General features: G+C 46.4%; 1 protein-coding gene across 2 annotated transcripts in view; it reads left to right on the top strand.

Annotated features, from left to right (window-relative positions):
• Nucleotides 1-109: 109 nt before the first annotated feature.
• The window catches only part of LOC135260033 (uncharacterized), a 20,449-nt gene continuing 6,354 nt past the window's right edge, over nt 110-14,204 (top strand). For both annotated transcript variants that reach the window (XM_064345113.1, XM_064345114.1), the window contains exons 1-23: nt 110-966; nt 1,418-1,477; nt 2,212-2,328; nt 2,443-2,523; nt 2,704-2,811; nt 3,100-3,463; nt 3,843-4,042; nt 4,352-4,761; nt 5,518-5,672; nt 5,980-6,188; nt 6,628-6,767; nt 7,022-7,132; nt 7,467-7,625; nt 7,997-8,120; nt 8,503-8,706; nt 9,525-10,411; nt 10,722-10,861; nt 11,041-11,169; nt 11,366-11,697; nt 12,044-12,177; nt 13,326-13,454; nt 13,681-13,928; nt 14,175-14,204. The exon at nt 14,175-14,204 is cut by the window's right edge and continues 136 nt beyond it. In XM_064345113.1, the coding sequence (XP_064201183.1) occupies nt 919-966; nt 1,418-1,477; nt 2,212-2,328; nt 2,443-2,523; nt 2,704-2,811; nt 3,100-3,463; nt 3,843-4,042; nt 4,352-4,761; nt 5,518-5,672; nt 5,980-6,188; nt 6,628-6,767; nt 7,022-7,132; nt 7,467-7,625; nt 7,997-8,120; nt 8,503-8,706; nt 9,525-10,411; nt 10,722-10,861; nt 11,041-11,169; nt 11,366-11,697; nt 12,044-12,177; nt 13,326-13,454; nt 13,681-13,928; nt 14,175-14,204 (4,519 nt within the window). In that variant the 5' untranslated portion in view covers nt 110-918. The remainder of the gene's footprint in view (nt 967-1,417; nt 1,478-2,211; nt 2,329-2,442; nt 2,524-2,703; nt 2,812-3,099; nt 3,464-3,842; nt 4,043-4,351; nt 4,762-5,517; nt 5,673-5,979; nt 6,189-6,627; nt 6,768-7,021; nt 7,133-7,466; nt 7,626-7,996; nt 8,121-8,502; nt 8,707-9,524; nt 10,412-10,721; nt 10,862-11,040; nt 11,170-11,365; nt 11,698-12,043; nt 12,178-13,325; nt 13,455-13,680; nt 13,929-14,174) is intronic.

Raw genomic sequence — 14,204 nt, forward strand, 5'->3', positions numbered from 1 at the left:
CTTAAAAATGGTTTTATTTTGTTGGTTTTTAATCATGAAGAGTTTTAACTGTGGCGGTAGCAGATTGGTGAACTCTGTAGGGAAAAAAAATTAATTCCATTCTTGTTAGTTCAGAGTGTACAAATTTGGTTTCCATGGTAATATATTTCAATGGGATTAGAAGCAGAAAACCTGATTGTGTTTCATGAAAAGGAGGCCCCTGTCTAAGGGCAATAGAAGGTGACCAAACCAGCATTCAGGCACAGGGTTTAGCTACGCTATGTGGACATTTTATAAAATGGTTGTCTGTGTAAATAAAACTATGTAAAAGTTTTCAGAATATCTGTACCGATAATGTACAGATATTCTGAAAATATTTACATATTTTGGACAGTAGATGGCGCAAATATTCAGCACTGCAAGTGCACCTGTTTTACTGCTGTGATTTGATTTTTTTGGGTTTTTACAATGCTGTCAGACAGTTAATTTAAATAATTTCTTTCTCAGTTTCGTCTTCACAACAAACTCGCTTTCAAAATGAATCAATGATGATGTCATATTTCCATTGTTGCCTGTAAAAGGATACACACCCATAATCATATAGTAGTAACAACCTGCAAAGTAATGCGTAGTATTACACCAATGCGCCATTGCAACATAGGCGCACTTATCGTACAGTAGGAGGGAGAGTTGGTCGAGTTTCACTCCTCAAAGAACACCACACCATCACTGGACGCGAGCCTTCGGATACCGTCAAGTGTATTCGTAACCTCGACACAAATGTCAACAGGAAAAGGGCTCTTGTAACCCGATTTTGTCGCCGTTGCGCAAACATGACAATATTGTGCTGCTTTCGAGAAAACTAATTTTTACGCGCGTGGAACTGGCGTGTCTGATCTAACGAACTGATTGATGTGATTTGTGCGTTTGGACCTTGAAATGATGTGGACCTCCAAAGCAAAGAACAATGTTTCCACAAAACGGAAAGTAAGATTAAACAATTTTGGCTTGTGTCACGCTGCTAAATGATAGATTAAATTCAAATATCATATCCCTTGTTCCTTTAGCGCATTTAAAATGCAATCCATAAAAACTGCATTTTCAAAGTTGATACTATTAATTTTGATGTGGAAGTGTTGCTTGAATTAAATTAATCATAGACCACATAATATGCTATTTACGGTTTAAGGCTGATGCAGTGCCAAGTAAACCATTTAAATCCGCATTTTAACATTCAGTGTTTTATTCATAATCGCATTCATCTTCTATACACGCTGTGAGGGTAACAGTTCGTAAATATGATTCAGTAAAAATGAGTTTGTAGCCGGGGAAACGGAGAAAAGGTGGGCTAAAGTTGTTAACACAGTAATAAAATACCCGCGAGTGGTGTTTCGAGATGAGAGGAAATGTTACCTTCTAACACATCTTGTGTTTCCAGGAGAACAGCGGAGTGGTAACATTTCCGCCTATTCCCAAGAGCTGCTCGAACTCACGTCAGGTGAAAATATTCAGCTGCTTTATGCAGACATTTCCACTGATACATGATTTTATTACTCGTTCACTATTTAAGGTCGCTCTCTACCTGTGCAGAAAAGTAATATATTTAAAGATGAATTCAAAATCTATTTAAATATATTTTGTAATGTACTGTATGTATGAAATGCATAAATTAGCATGTATTTAAATGCATTTAAGTATTATGTGGAAGTGTATATATGTATTCAATATATGTAAATACATGTCATATATAGGCTATGCTAAATCAGTATATTTCATATGTATGTACACTTACATATAATGCATATATTTAAAATATATTTAAATACATTAATTAATGACAGAAGAGATCCCTACCAAATGAAACTCTGCTTCTCTGGATGAGAAGGCTAGTTGTGCATCACCCTGTGGCTCTCTTGACCACATTCAACACTGATGCTGGATTTGATCTGGACTGTAGGGTGAATCACTACAAAAAGACCAGCCAAAAAGCGCAAGAAACTCAACAGGATGTACCACGTGACATTGCTTTTCTTTGCTAATTACCCTATGCATGCATTTACTCCCTCTTTTCTTAGTTTTATTGTACTTTATTGTACTACCTACAATGATACACACATTTAGTAAATGTTGTGATGTTCTTCTCTTAACTGCATACACTTATTGTCTCCCTGAACTAATTGGGAAAGCAGTGCATGCAGTCGTGCCCCTGTTAAAATTGCATTAACCTTATAGGAGCTGAGTGACAGGAAACCCACATTTCAAAGACTTCAGGAGTTGTTCTTTGCTTCTGGTCCGACTGGACTCAAACAGGAGGCTTACCATCTGCTCGATTCAGGGCTGAGAAATAAGGTGGGAGCATTGCAAAAAAAAAAAAATAGTCGTGTCATGTTATCCTTTATTATAGATTTATTCAGTCGTCTATCGTTTGTCTTTTTTTTATTGTGTTTTCGTATATTTCAACAGCAGAAGGCCGAAGGCCACAGGAGCATTCCTCCTTTAAGAGTGAACATGATGGCCCACTCGCAGATAAAAGCACATTTCAGAGTAAGTGCTCAGCATTACCATATGTCAGCCTGCTTTTTTTTTTTACAAGTCAGGGGACTTTTTTTTAAGCTCACAGATTTTACAGCAGTAACGACTGCCGTCGGAGGAGAATCGGTCTACTTTTATCGTGGAGATGCAGATGACTAATGCAGGCCGTCTGAGTTTGTGTTCCTGTTTCAGCATCGCCTGCAGCAGCTTCGTATCAGTCACACCGAGCAGAATTTAAAATCCGAAGAGACGGGGGTGGATGTGCTGAGCTTACTGAAGGAACAAAGCGTTTTATTAAAGGTGAGGGAGGAAGGGTCTATTTTAGGACCAATTCAGTACCAGCTCATAATCCCATATGGCACAGCTTGCATTCACTGTGCATATTCAAACTGCATAAATTTTGTTAATACACTGCAGACAAGTTTTTTGTTTTCCATTACTGAGGCAAGGAAACAAGAGATGTCAAAGCTTTTGTTATACTTGTTTTCTTTTTAATGTAACGATGCCACTATTTTCAAATCTTGCTCTTCTTATTTGAAGCTGCTTCGCAGTCTGTTGTGTTTGCAGAAATCTCGTATGCTGTTTCAGGACAAGTCTTTCGGAGGTCTGCTGGGTGCTGGAGGGGCAGAGAGCTTTCCGGGTTGTCCTCCGGGGTTCTTGCGAAGCCTGACGGTGCTGGGGGTGGGTGAGGCGGCAGGGGGGGTCGGCCTTGACGGGGACGGGACTGGCCTCTCCCCGGTGGTCAGTCCCAGGCCGGGGGCCCCTTCAGACAGTCTGCGCAAGAGAGCCCTCCTGGGCTCTGCGAGCTGTAGCAAGAGGAAGAGTGTGTGCGAGGAAGGACGGCCTCGTTCACCTGGCTGCACCACCAGTGACATCATCAGAGGGAACGTCACCTTACCTTGCTGTGCCCGGAAGAGAAGATTCATGATCTATATCTGCGGTGGATATAAAGGTAACGTTCATGTCTGATCTTTATTTGGGGTTTGGGGTTGGCCTGCAGAGGGTAGAGACGGTTGCTTAAGTCAACTTGATAGCTTTCTCAATAACATCTGGTATCAGAGTGCACCCTCCTTCTCTCTGCATTGTTGGAGATTTGTGTGTGTGCATGGGTGTGTGTGTGCATGCGTATATGTGTGTATTTGTGTGTGTGCATGTGTGTGTGTGTGTGTGTTCATCTGTGCGTGCGTGTGCATGTGTGTGTGTGTGTGTGTGTGTGTGCATCTGTGCGTGCGTGTGCATGTGTGCGCGTGTGTGTGCGTGTATGCGTGTATGTGCACGTTTGCTCATGAGGATGTGTGTAAGTTTCTGTAAACCCTTTTTGCCCCACACAGACACGGTGGCTGAGAGGACAGCGCTGGTGGAGAAGGCCTACCCCCCTCTGTATGTGTACTGTAAGCAGCGCGGGTACGACCTGCGGATGCTGGATCTGCGGCGGGGTGTGGAGGACGCCATCACCGACAGGAACGACACCGCGGCTCTGCACGTGGAGGCCCTCCGGGAGTGCCAGGAGGCCCTGGGGCACCTCTTCTTCGTGAGCTCTCTTCCACTGGCCCACCTTTCACTGATCTTTCTGTATAAAATTGGGGACCCCTGCTTTAAGGTGTACAATCACAAATATGTAATTAGAATGTTAACTGAACGTTTTAATGCTGATGTAACAATCGCTGTTGGTAACTGAAAGCAGTGGAGTTCTAGAACACTGACTTAGAATTTTGAAAAAAAGAAGCATTCCAAAAAAACCGGCAGTTCAAAGGAATAACATTCTGAATCCAAAGGAGCTCCTTGTTTAACCCTGCCTTTCAAGGTCCTGTTGGTGATTACTCTTAATTATGTCTCACAGCTGATCACAGGCCAGAAGCACGAAGTGCAGACTCTGCCGCTCAGCATGTCCGCAGAGGAGTTTGAGGCCGTCCTCGACGTGCTGGAGAAAGAGAAGCAGGACTTGTCTAAGAGGAGGCAGATGAGCTTGAGTGAGCTGGGTCTGGAGTCCCAGTCCAGCTTCGCCGTCAGCGACACAAGCAGCTTCGCCTCCGAGCTGGGACAGAGCCAGACAGACTCGGCCGAGAGCTCGACGCTGCTGAGCGCCAGCGAGGTTTCCCAGAATTCCCTCACCGACGACGAGGAGGTCGGCGCCACGCCCTTGGGAATCCGGTGCTGGGCCGACGCGGATAAGGACCAGAACCTCCTGCGGACGTGCTACAGGCTGGACGAGAACTGCCTTCCTCCTGTCTACTGCCTCCTTCCTGTCAGGTGAGGTGGTGAAGGGCGAACTCTGACCTCTGACCTCCTCTGACGTATCAGATACGCAGAAACCAGACTAATTTTTCCTGGTAAAAAAACAAGAGCAGGAATATTAGGCATATTTTGAAAAGCATCTACTCATTCAAGTATTGTGTTCCCCATCGACTGGCCGAACAGGTTGGAGCTCGCTGACATACAGCACTTGACTCCGTAATGATTTTTTCTCTAAACTTGGAGACCATCCGCTTTGTTTGGTTTCCACGGTTCCAGAGTCGGGGGCCTGCGTTGTTATGAAACTGGAGTCCGCGGAGGAAGGGTTTAACTTGTAAACTTAATCCACTTTGAAAGAAATCAATGGAGCAATTGCCTGCCCCTGACCTGCCGGGGATTTATTTCCACGCTGGCACTGTGCACATAAAACCTAGATAAACATCTAGATAACACCGCCGTTTACAGCAAACCAAAAAAAAGGACATCGCAACCCTGTAACTTGTGATATATAATCACAGTTCAGGAGCCAACACAGTGTAGGCATGCCATTTTTTATAGCCATTGAAGAGGGCATTTAACTGGGAATTGAATAAATGAATGAATAAAATGAATATAATGCGATATATGAAATATGTAAGATGGCGGTGGAAGGGGGAAATGAATAATGTAAATGGTGCTAATGTTATTGGTGCCGAAGGGGTTTGGGTTTCTCGGTTCGTAGCGTTAGCGAGTCGCGCGGAAGCCGTTCCAGCCTGGCTTGGCTTTCTGTTTCAGCACCCACTTCTCGGACATGCTCAGTACGGACGGGGCGCGGCGGCGAGAGGCCAAGAGGGCGTGGCAGTCAGTGTGCGTCCGCCTGTGGGGGGTGCTGCAGCGCAATGGCCCGGGGGTGCTGGGCGAGGAGCAGTCTGCCCGACTGCTGAGGACAGGTGTGTGTGTGTATATGCTTGTGTGTGTGTGTGTGTGTGTATGTGTGAGAGTGTGCATGTGTGTGTGCATGTGTGTGTGTGTGTACTTGTGTGTGTGTGGGTGTGGGGGGGGTGGTGGTCACCTTTGCGTTTGGACTGGGTGAGGAGAAGTCTATCTGACTTCTGAGGACGGGTGTGTGTGTGTGTGTGTGTGTGTCACCTGAGGGTCACCTGTGTGCTCAGAAAGTGCGTCTGAATATGCCACACACCCCAGTGAAGCCCAGCATTCGGCTGCTTATCATGTTGTTTTTGTGCATGTGCCTTCCAGTGCTGGCGTCGGAGGTAGAGCAGGGCCTCAGTGTACAAGGCCCGCCTGAGCAACACTGCCACTGGTACAAGAGGAACATCTCCGACATCACCTACAATCTGAAGAGCGACAAGGCTTCAAAATACATAGACATCTTAAAAGGGCGACCTGAGGTCAACCAGAACCTTTATTCCTGCCATCAGAGGTTCATGGAAAGCATCCACACGAAGGTCAGGGCAATGACGATAAAATACAATAAAATACATCATACTTCATATGCTGTACCTGTATGGAAACGGGATATATTTGAAAATATATGTAGTGATAAAAGATGTAGTGTATTACAACACTTAAGGCCATAAACAAAGTATTACATGTTTTCTAGACTGAAAATACATTCAATAAATATTGCACTATATTACGTTGCTGTGAAAGATACCCTTCCTTTCCAAAAATATATTCCAATATATTTACGATATATTGTGGTATATTCCATGTCCGTGAGGGTTTGCACGCAGTACTGTTCCTGTTGTCCTGTCTGTAGATTTAGCCATTTAATTCAGTCTTGTGAAGATGAAAAAGGTTGGATCTGTGTCAAAGGGTTTACCTGAAGTGGCTGTTGTAAGAGTACCGCTGGTTCCTGCTTTTCATTTCTCTTCCCTCCTCCAGCTTCGGCACACAAATATTTATGAGTTGAGCGTGGGCTGGGGCCGAAATGGTCTGAACCCCGAAACGAACCGATCCCACCTGTTCTACACCGAGCGCCTCTGCTCCGACTTCAGGAGGATCGTGATCAATCACCTGAACAGGTAAGTACAGGTACCTGATGTGACTGTTTTATGTGGGTTAGCTGTTAGCTTATGGACACCCTCAATGCATTTTGTAGAAATATATAGTAAAAAGACGTTTATCAGAACCTGATAATCAAGCTAGATAAATATGTTTAATCATGTTTACAGTGGCTCTGAGAGATCATGAAACAGACTGGTTTAGATCATGCAGAACTGCATAAATGCTTTTTTTCTGTTAAATACTGAAGCGATATGACCCACTAATTTCCCAGGCACATTAAAGTGAGCAGTATGAAATGTTCGCCGGATGTCAAGCGGAGGAAAGCTTCCAGGATCAGAATGCAGGACGAGATCCTCCAGCACGTTCACCGCGCGCAGGAGCTGTGAGTTGAATTCTGATTTTTCATCCACTCACATTTCTCACGTATCAAAATGTCTGCCACAGTACGCCTCACAGCACACCTCAACTCCACAAAAACCGCCACAAAAGCTAATGTGGATGGATTGGGCCAAGGAAGAACTCTGTCTCTACAGGAAGAGTCACTGTGAGGAGCCCAGACTCTGGTCAGCTTAGGGTTTTGTTTTACAGTGACCAACCCGGTCAAGTCAGTTTTCTGAGTCAGCTCTAAGTCAATATGGATACTGTTGTATGGATGCTTTTGTATTGGACACACTACTGGGGTGAACACAGCTCGGTTTTATGTTTCCTTCCTCCAGGGAGAAGCGCTGTGATTACAGAGAGACGGTCCTATCGGATTTGAGGAGGGAGTTGGAGAGCTCCAATCAGAGGCCTGTTCTCCTTCTGGGGGAGGCGGGGTGGGGGAAGAGCACCACCATGGCCCGAGTTGCTCTGCTGGCCTCTGGCTGGGTAGCAGGGTCAGTGTGCTGTCCTTCCCCAAAATCTGTCAGAAGCCTAGCAACACGGAGGATGAATACTGAAAAAATAAAAACCTCTACAACTCTTCAAAAACAAAACAAAAAACTATTTCACTATTTAATTACTGTATTTATTTCTGTAAAGTTGGTATAAACGTTTATGTAGAAATAGTGTAATTACTGGTCTTGGATCTCTAAAAAAAAATGTTTGTTTATTAATGTAATTGTTGGTATTAGATCTCCAAAAAATAGCTTAATAATGTATTTATATAATTGCTGAGATATTATTTCTCGATGTTTAATAATGTACGTTTCTGTTTTAACTCTGTAAAAATGTACGTTTTATGATGTGTTTGTTTAAAAAACCTCAGAGACGTGAAGGTCCTGGTCCGCTTCGTCGGGCACACTGGTGACAGTCGGAACGTGAGACTGCTGCTCCAGAGCCTGAGTTTTCAGCTGGCAGAGGCGTATGCTGATCACGTCCGTCTGTCCGAGGTACAGCCAACATTTGTATGAATTGTATGTTAATATGTCGAAGTAAAAAATATCAAACAGTACATAATATATGATAAACAACATAGTGTTGGTGCCTCAACAGTGAGTCATATTTTCAGGTTTGCAAAAAAAGGATACAATATACATAGACCATGACAAAATTTCTTTATAAGATGAGAATCTGCACCCAAGGGATGCAAGATACATGGACCATGCCAAGAATTTAAATTAAAAAAGCTGAGAATCTGCAGCTTAACCACATGTGGATTGTTTGATTACAAGTCAATAATTTTGGAGCACAGTGCCAAATCAAGAAAAAAAAAATTAAAAGTCTTTCTCCCAAACATTATGGAGCTCACTGTGTGACACGTGTTGCTTGAAGGACCTTCCCCAGCTGGTGAGCGAGTTTTTCTCCCTGCTGGAGCTGGTGCCGGAGGACGGTCCGGTTCTGATGGTCCTGGACGGTTTGGACGAGCTGTCCGAGGAGCACGGCTCTGACCTGTCCTGGCTCCTCCGGCCCTTCCCCCCGCACGTGCGCCTCCTCCTGTCCGCCTCCTCCGACTCCGCCTGCGCAAAGATGCTTCAGGTACACCGAGAGGGCCCCCCGCGGCTTAAACAGGAAACAGGAAGTCAAACGCCTGTTACTCGGAAAAATATCGCTATACAACACAAACACTTCTGAGAGATTGTTATGTACAGTAGCATGCAAGATGGTGGTTTTTGGGCCAACAGAACAAAGGCCTTCTCAGGAAATGTATTGAAAAGACGCCAACGTATGAGGAAGAGTGGGCCATAATTCTGCTCACGGCACACAGTTCAGAAGGAAAACAAACAGACCGTCGCCAGGGTGACGGGTGTATGACCCTTCCTCTCGACTCTAAAGTTATGTGTCGGCTCTTATCAATGCCTGTAATGTAGTGGATAATGCAGTGCTCACTACATCAGCCCCGCTCCAGCGACACAGAGCCAGAATGGCCACCGCTGACAGCCATAACTCTTTCCCTCTCTTTTTTCCAGGGCCTCAGGGCTCATAAATCTCCCGAGCCTGTGGAAGCACCAGTGCTTAGCCGATAAATGCCTATAAAAAGCCATCGTTGTGTTACAGAGTAACAGAGGCGCGATCTTGGAAAAGTCACACCTGACACAAATGTGTCTGGACAGAACCAATGAGCCTTAAAATAGAGAACATATTGTAGGACATATATAATGGGATCTGAACGCTATGGCATTTGTTCATTTAAAAAGCACTTTGCCTGACTAGCAGGAGCTCCATGTCCGGTGTGATGCCAAGGCTGGACAATCTCTATTGATTAACAGCATCATGAGTGAGTTGGAAATAGGGCGAGATATCAAAAATTCAGAACTTTCCCTTTTAATGGCACGTGTACTTTACCCCTCTAACAGAAGTCCCTGAAGCCCTGTGTGGTTCCCCTGCCCCCCCTCAGCCCGGAGGACATCACTGAGGCATTGGAGCGGCGGTTGGAGCAGGACGGGCGCAGACTGCAGGACTGGCAGTGGCAGATCCTTCGCCAGGCGTGCGTGTCCTGCCCCTCCCCTCTCTACATAGACACGGCCTACGCCGAATCCAGGCTGTGGCGCTCCTTCGCCCCCCGCAACGGCCTGGCCCTCCCCGCCGACCTGCCCCAGCTGTACCGCCACGTCCTGTCCCGCCTGGAGGGGGCGCACGGCGACCGGCTGGTGAGGAGGGCCGCCTCGCTCGTATCGCTGTCCCGAAACGGGATCACCGAGGAGGAGCTCCTCGGCCTGCTGCCCCAGGACGGCCAAGTGATGAGGGAGGTGGAGCTCACCCACCGCCCCTCGACTCCGCCCAAAGTGCCCTACGCCCTCTGGGCGGGCCTGAGGAGGGACCTTGGGGAGCTCCTGACGGAGGTGGAGACGGACGACACGCTGGTCTACCGCTGGAGTCATTCGGTTCTGACGCAGGTGTGCAAGCAGAGGTACATGAAGACACCTGAGGCCCAGACCTCCGTCCACAGGGACTTCGCCAGCTACTTCCTGTCCGGAGGCTCGTCCGGTCCGGACGGGACAGAGGGGACAGACGGCCACGTTTTCCAGCCCTTGGCGTGGACTCTGGAGACGGACTCCGCGAGGAGCCGCGTCTTCAACCTCCGCAAGCTTCACGGCCTGCCGTTCCACCTGATTCGGTCCGGCCAGGCCGCCCCGTTTCTCTCCGAGTGCCTGTTCAACTACGAGTTCCTGCTCCACAAAGTCTGGGGCCTGTCCGTCCTGTTCGTCGAAGAGGATCTGAAGGCGGGCATAATCGTCGAAAAGTAAGCCAATCAAATTTTAGAAAGGAAAGGAGATTGCAGTGATAGCTTATGTCACTGCCAGTTCATTTCCTGCATTATCTTTTAAAATGCAAATACAGACACCCCAGAAAATGACAAATATTAATAGATCTGTATGATAGTGTTGTGTGTTTTGTCAAGTCCGTCCATGACAGATATAATGACAGACACTTTGTAGTATGAATTGGCACTCATTTTAATGGTAGGCTGAAATGCACAGTATAGCAGATTGATTGCTTAGGTGTATGAAGGAAGGAGGGATTGCATGTCTCTGTGTCTCTGTCGGTCGCAGGGAGCTTCTGGATGTGACGGTCCTGCGGCAGGCCCTGCAGCTGTCCAGGAACATCCTCCTGAGGGACCCCTGTCAGCTGGCGGCCCAGCTGTCGGGACGCCTGTACCGGATTATCGACGAAGACCGACCGGTGGCTCCAGGTACCCCTACATCTCAGAGCCCACCACTCACCCCTGCTCTTTCTGTACTCCTGCCTCTTGCCCAATGAATGCTGGGATAGCCTCCAGCCACTGTCCTCATGAACCTGACCAGGAATAAGCGGTTTAAGAAAATGGATGGATGGATGGATGATATTGTAAGTCTACCTGCATTCCTCCAGGTGACCCTCGAAAGTTCTCCCACCTGCACACCCTCCTCGCGCAGTGCGGATCTTCCTCCTTCCCTGTACTTGTGCCCTCCTTCAGCTGCATGATGCCCCCTGGAGGCCTGCAGTACTCTCTGCTAGCAGGTACCCTTCCGCAACCACTACATCTGCTCACTGCTAACATCATTACTGAATCATTAGCACTCACTGCTAGCAGGTACCCATTCACAACCTCTACAGCTCTTTCTATTGACCGGGAATCTGTGATCTGAATTTTTGTGGAAACTGAGATTGCCAAGGACAACCTGTGACTGCCTGCCCCCCCCCCCCCCCACCACAGGTCACCTGGACGGCGTGACGGCCCTCGCCGGGGGTCAGAAGGGCGCGGTAGCGGTGTCCTGCTCGCGCGACGGGATGCTGAAGCTGTGGGACCTGGAGCTGGGATGCGCAGTGAGGACCCTGCGCGGGGTCGGAGGTCACGTGGACTCCGTCACCCTGTGCATGGACGACGCCGCGGTGGCACTGACCATGAAGCAGACCCTCCTGGTGCTGGAGGTGGCCTCGGGGAGGGTGCTCTACACGGAGAGCGACTCCCTGGACGTCCCGGTGGTCACCACCACATCTGGTGGGCAGCTTCTGGTGGCCTTCTACGATGGGAGCCACTTAGTAAAAGTAATTCTACCATGCTAACGTTCATGCTAACATTCATAAAATTCTAACATTCACCCTTATCAGCTCCAACACAGGTAAAGCCAACCAGCATGTGCAATAGCAGTGGTAACAAACCCTGTTCCTGGAGATCCACCATCCTGCTGGTTTTCATTTCAACCCTGATTTGGCACACCTGACTCCACTAATTAGCAACTCAACAAAATCTCTAGCTGTCAGATGAGGTGTGTGCTCTGTGAGGGTTGGAGCGAAAACCTACTGGATGGTAGATCTCTAGGAACAGGGTTAGAGAGCCTAATATGACTCAGTGCTAAATCCATGCACCAGCCTGTGTGTGTACCTTTGTCAGGTGTTTGACCTGGCCGACTCCTGCAGAGAGCTCTGTCGTGTAACCATAGCGATGGAATGTGACCCCATCCACAAGGACCACACCATCCTGGTGTCCCGTGGCTCCTTCAAAGACTACGTCCTGTTTGCCTACAGGTAACCGTGCCGGGCTGGACTGCTCTCATTCGACCTCATTGGCTGTCATTTGACCTTCGGCTATCACGTTGGTGAAGGAACCTTTTTATGCCGTGGTAAAGACAGCAGTGATGGCTGTACGAAATGAGTGTTGTACCTTATCCAACCTGTGTTTTGTAGCTAAATAAATGTAATGTAATGTAATGCAAATGAGGGCAAAAGCCTCAACGTGGTACGTTTTTGAAAGGGACATTAATGAAGCTTGATGCTGCCTTGAAGGAAGAATCATTAGGAGGATTGTGTTTGGTGACTGAAGAGTGGATATTTTAGACTATTCTGTCACAAATTGAATAATGAGCATAGATTGAAAGAGTTTAAATGATGTGAATGCATATAAAAGCCTCTTGATGGTTTAGGTTTTTTCCCTGTGACATAAATTAGGTCAGAGGAATTAATTTTCTCTGAGTGCACCTTTAAAGCGTCACTGGAAATGGCAAGTGGCCGAATTTGGCACGTGGCTAATTTTGTTTTGTGTGGTTTTGTTTGCATGTATTACTTGATGGATTGGGCATTAAGGGTGTATATTTTTTTTCAAGAGGACATGCTCTTAAATAATAGCCCTTCTCTAATTGTATACAAGGTGTCAAATCAGTCCAGCACGGTTCCTAACAGCTTTCGAGCTGGGGGTTGAAAAGAACTGTTTAATTATTGAAACGGACGACTTCTCAGATGCCATTGGCTGTAATCCTGTACAAGAGACGGAACAATTTTCTCAGCCTCATACAATATCAGTCTGGTGTTGTTATGCATGCGAACCACCGTTGCAAAAAGGAGCTCTGTATCTTTGATCTTGTTTCATTCCTTGGTAAGATTACAGTTATGGGATCACTTACCAATTTGATTATGGTGGAAACTGTACCTAGGCCAGGAGGAACTTTAGTCTTTAGTATGGCAACCCAAAGCTGTTTTAATACTGTCAATTTTCATGGATTGGGTGAAAATATAATATAATATAAAAAAATATATAATATAAAATATAAATGATGTAGAACTGGCGTCAGCAATGGTACAGTATTAATTTTTTTGTGTTAATTTTTTATTTATTTTAATGAAGTTTGACATAGAACATAGTTACAATGTAGCTTCTGTCTCTCCACCCCTCTTCCCAGGAGTGGGGCGGAAGCGGCAGTGCTCAGTGCTGCAAAAGGGGAGTTGCTGTCCACCATGGCAACCCACCACGGTGCCGCCTCTGTGCAGGGGGTGGAGCTAACCGCTGAGTACCTCCTTCTGTTCTGCAGGTACATTAAAAAATTCCATCCAAAAAATTTAATAAAACATTCCACCAGTAGCCTCATTAAGGAAAATATATTTTATTGTGTAGGTATCTAATTGGGCAGTAATGTTCATAATACAGTACTCATCATTTAAAAATAAGCCTATAATCATTGCTACTTTATTTGTTAAGAGATTAAATAGGATAGCCCACATGATAAGCATTCTCCTCTGTACAATGGTTTCCCTCAGGTACCCCTACAAGAGACACGATAATATAATCCACATCGAGCTCTTCGGCATGCAGAACTTCCAGTACTTGCGGTCCATCTATGGATGCAGCCAGGACTACATTTCCCAGCTGGCCGTCAACAGGGCCGGCACACACGTGGTGGCCTTCAGCCAATCATGGGACACTGCCACCACAGAGATCATCGCCTGGAACATAGAAACGGAGGACCACAAGCACCTGGCCAGGTGTTCTGGCCTGGTGAAAGGAGGTCAGTGAGAATGATCAGTTGTACTAGAAAATCTACACACCCTGCTGAGTATTTTGGCGATGGATATTGAGCTAAGTAGCATTGACATGTTTTCAATCATTGTCCTAACAGGTGTGTTTAAAGCAGGTGATGGTGAACACACAGTTGCATGTCCATGATGACCAAAAGTGTCAGTTAGCTTTCAGTGTTGATTAAAAACCCCTTGTTTTCAGGCCCGGTTTAACAGTATCCTTTGCTGTCTTCAAGGCTGTTGTTCTGACATGCGGTTCTGCCTCG

This window comes from Anguilla rostrata, chromosome 7 (genome assembly GCF_018555375.3).
Source record: "Anguilla rostrata isolate EN2019 chromosome 7, ASM1855537v3, whole genome shotgun sequence".
Lineage (NCBI taxonomy): Eukaryota > Metazoa > Chordata > Actinopteri > Anguilliformes > Anguillidae > Anguilla > Anguilla rostrata.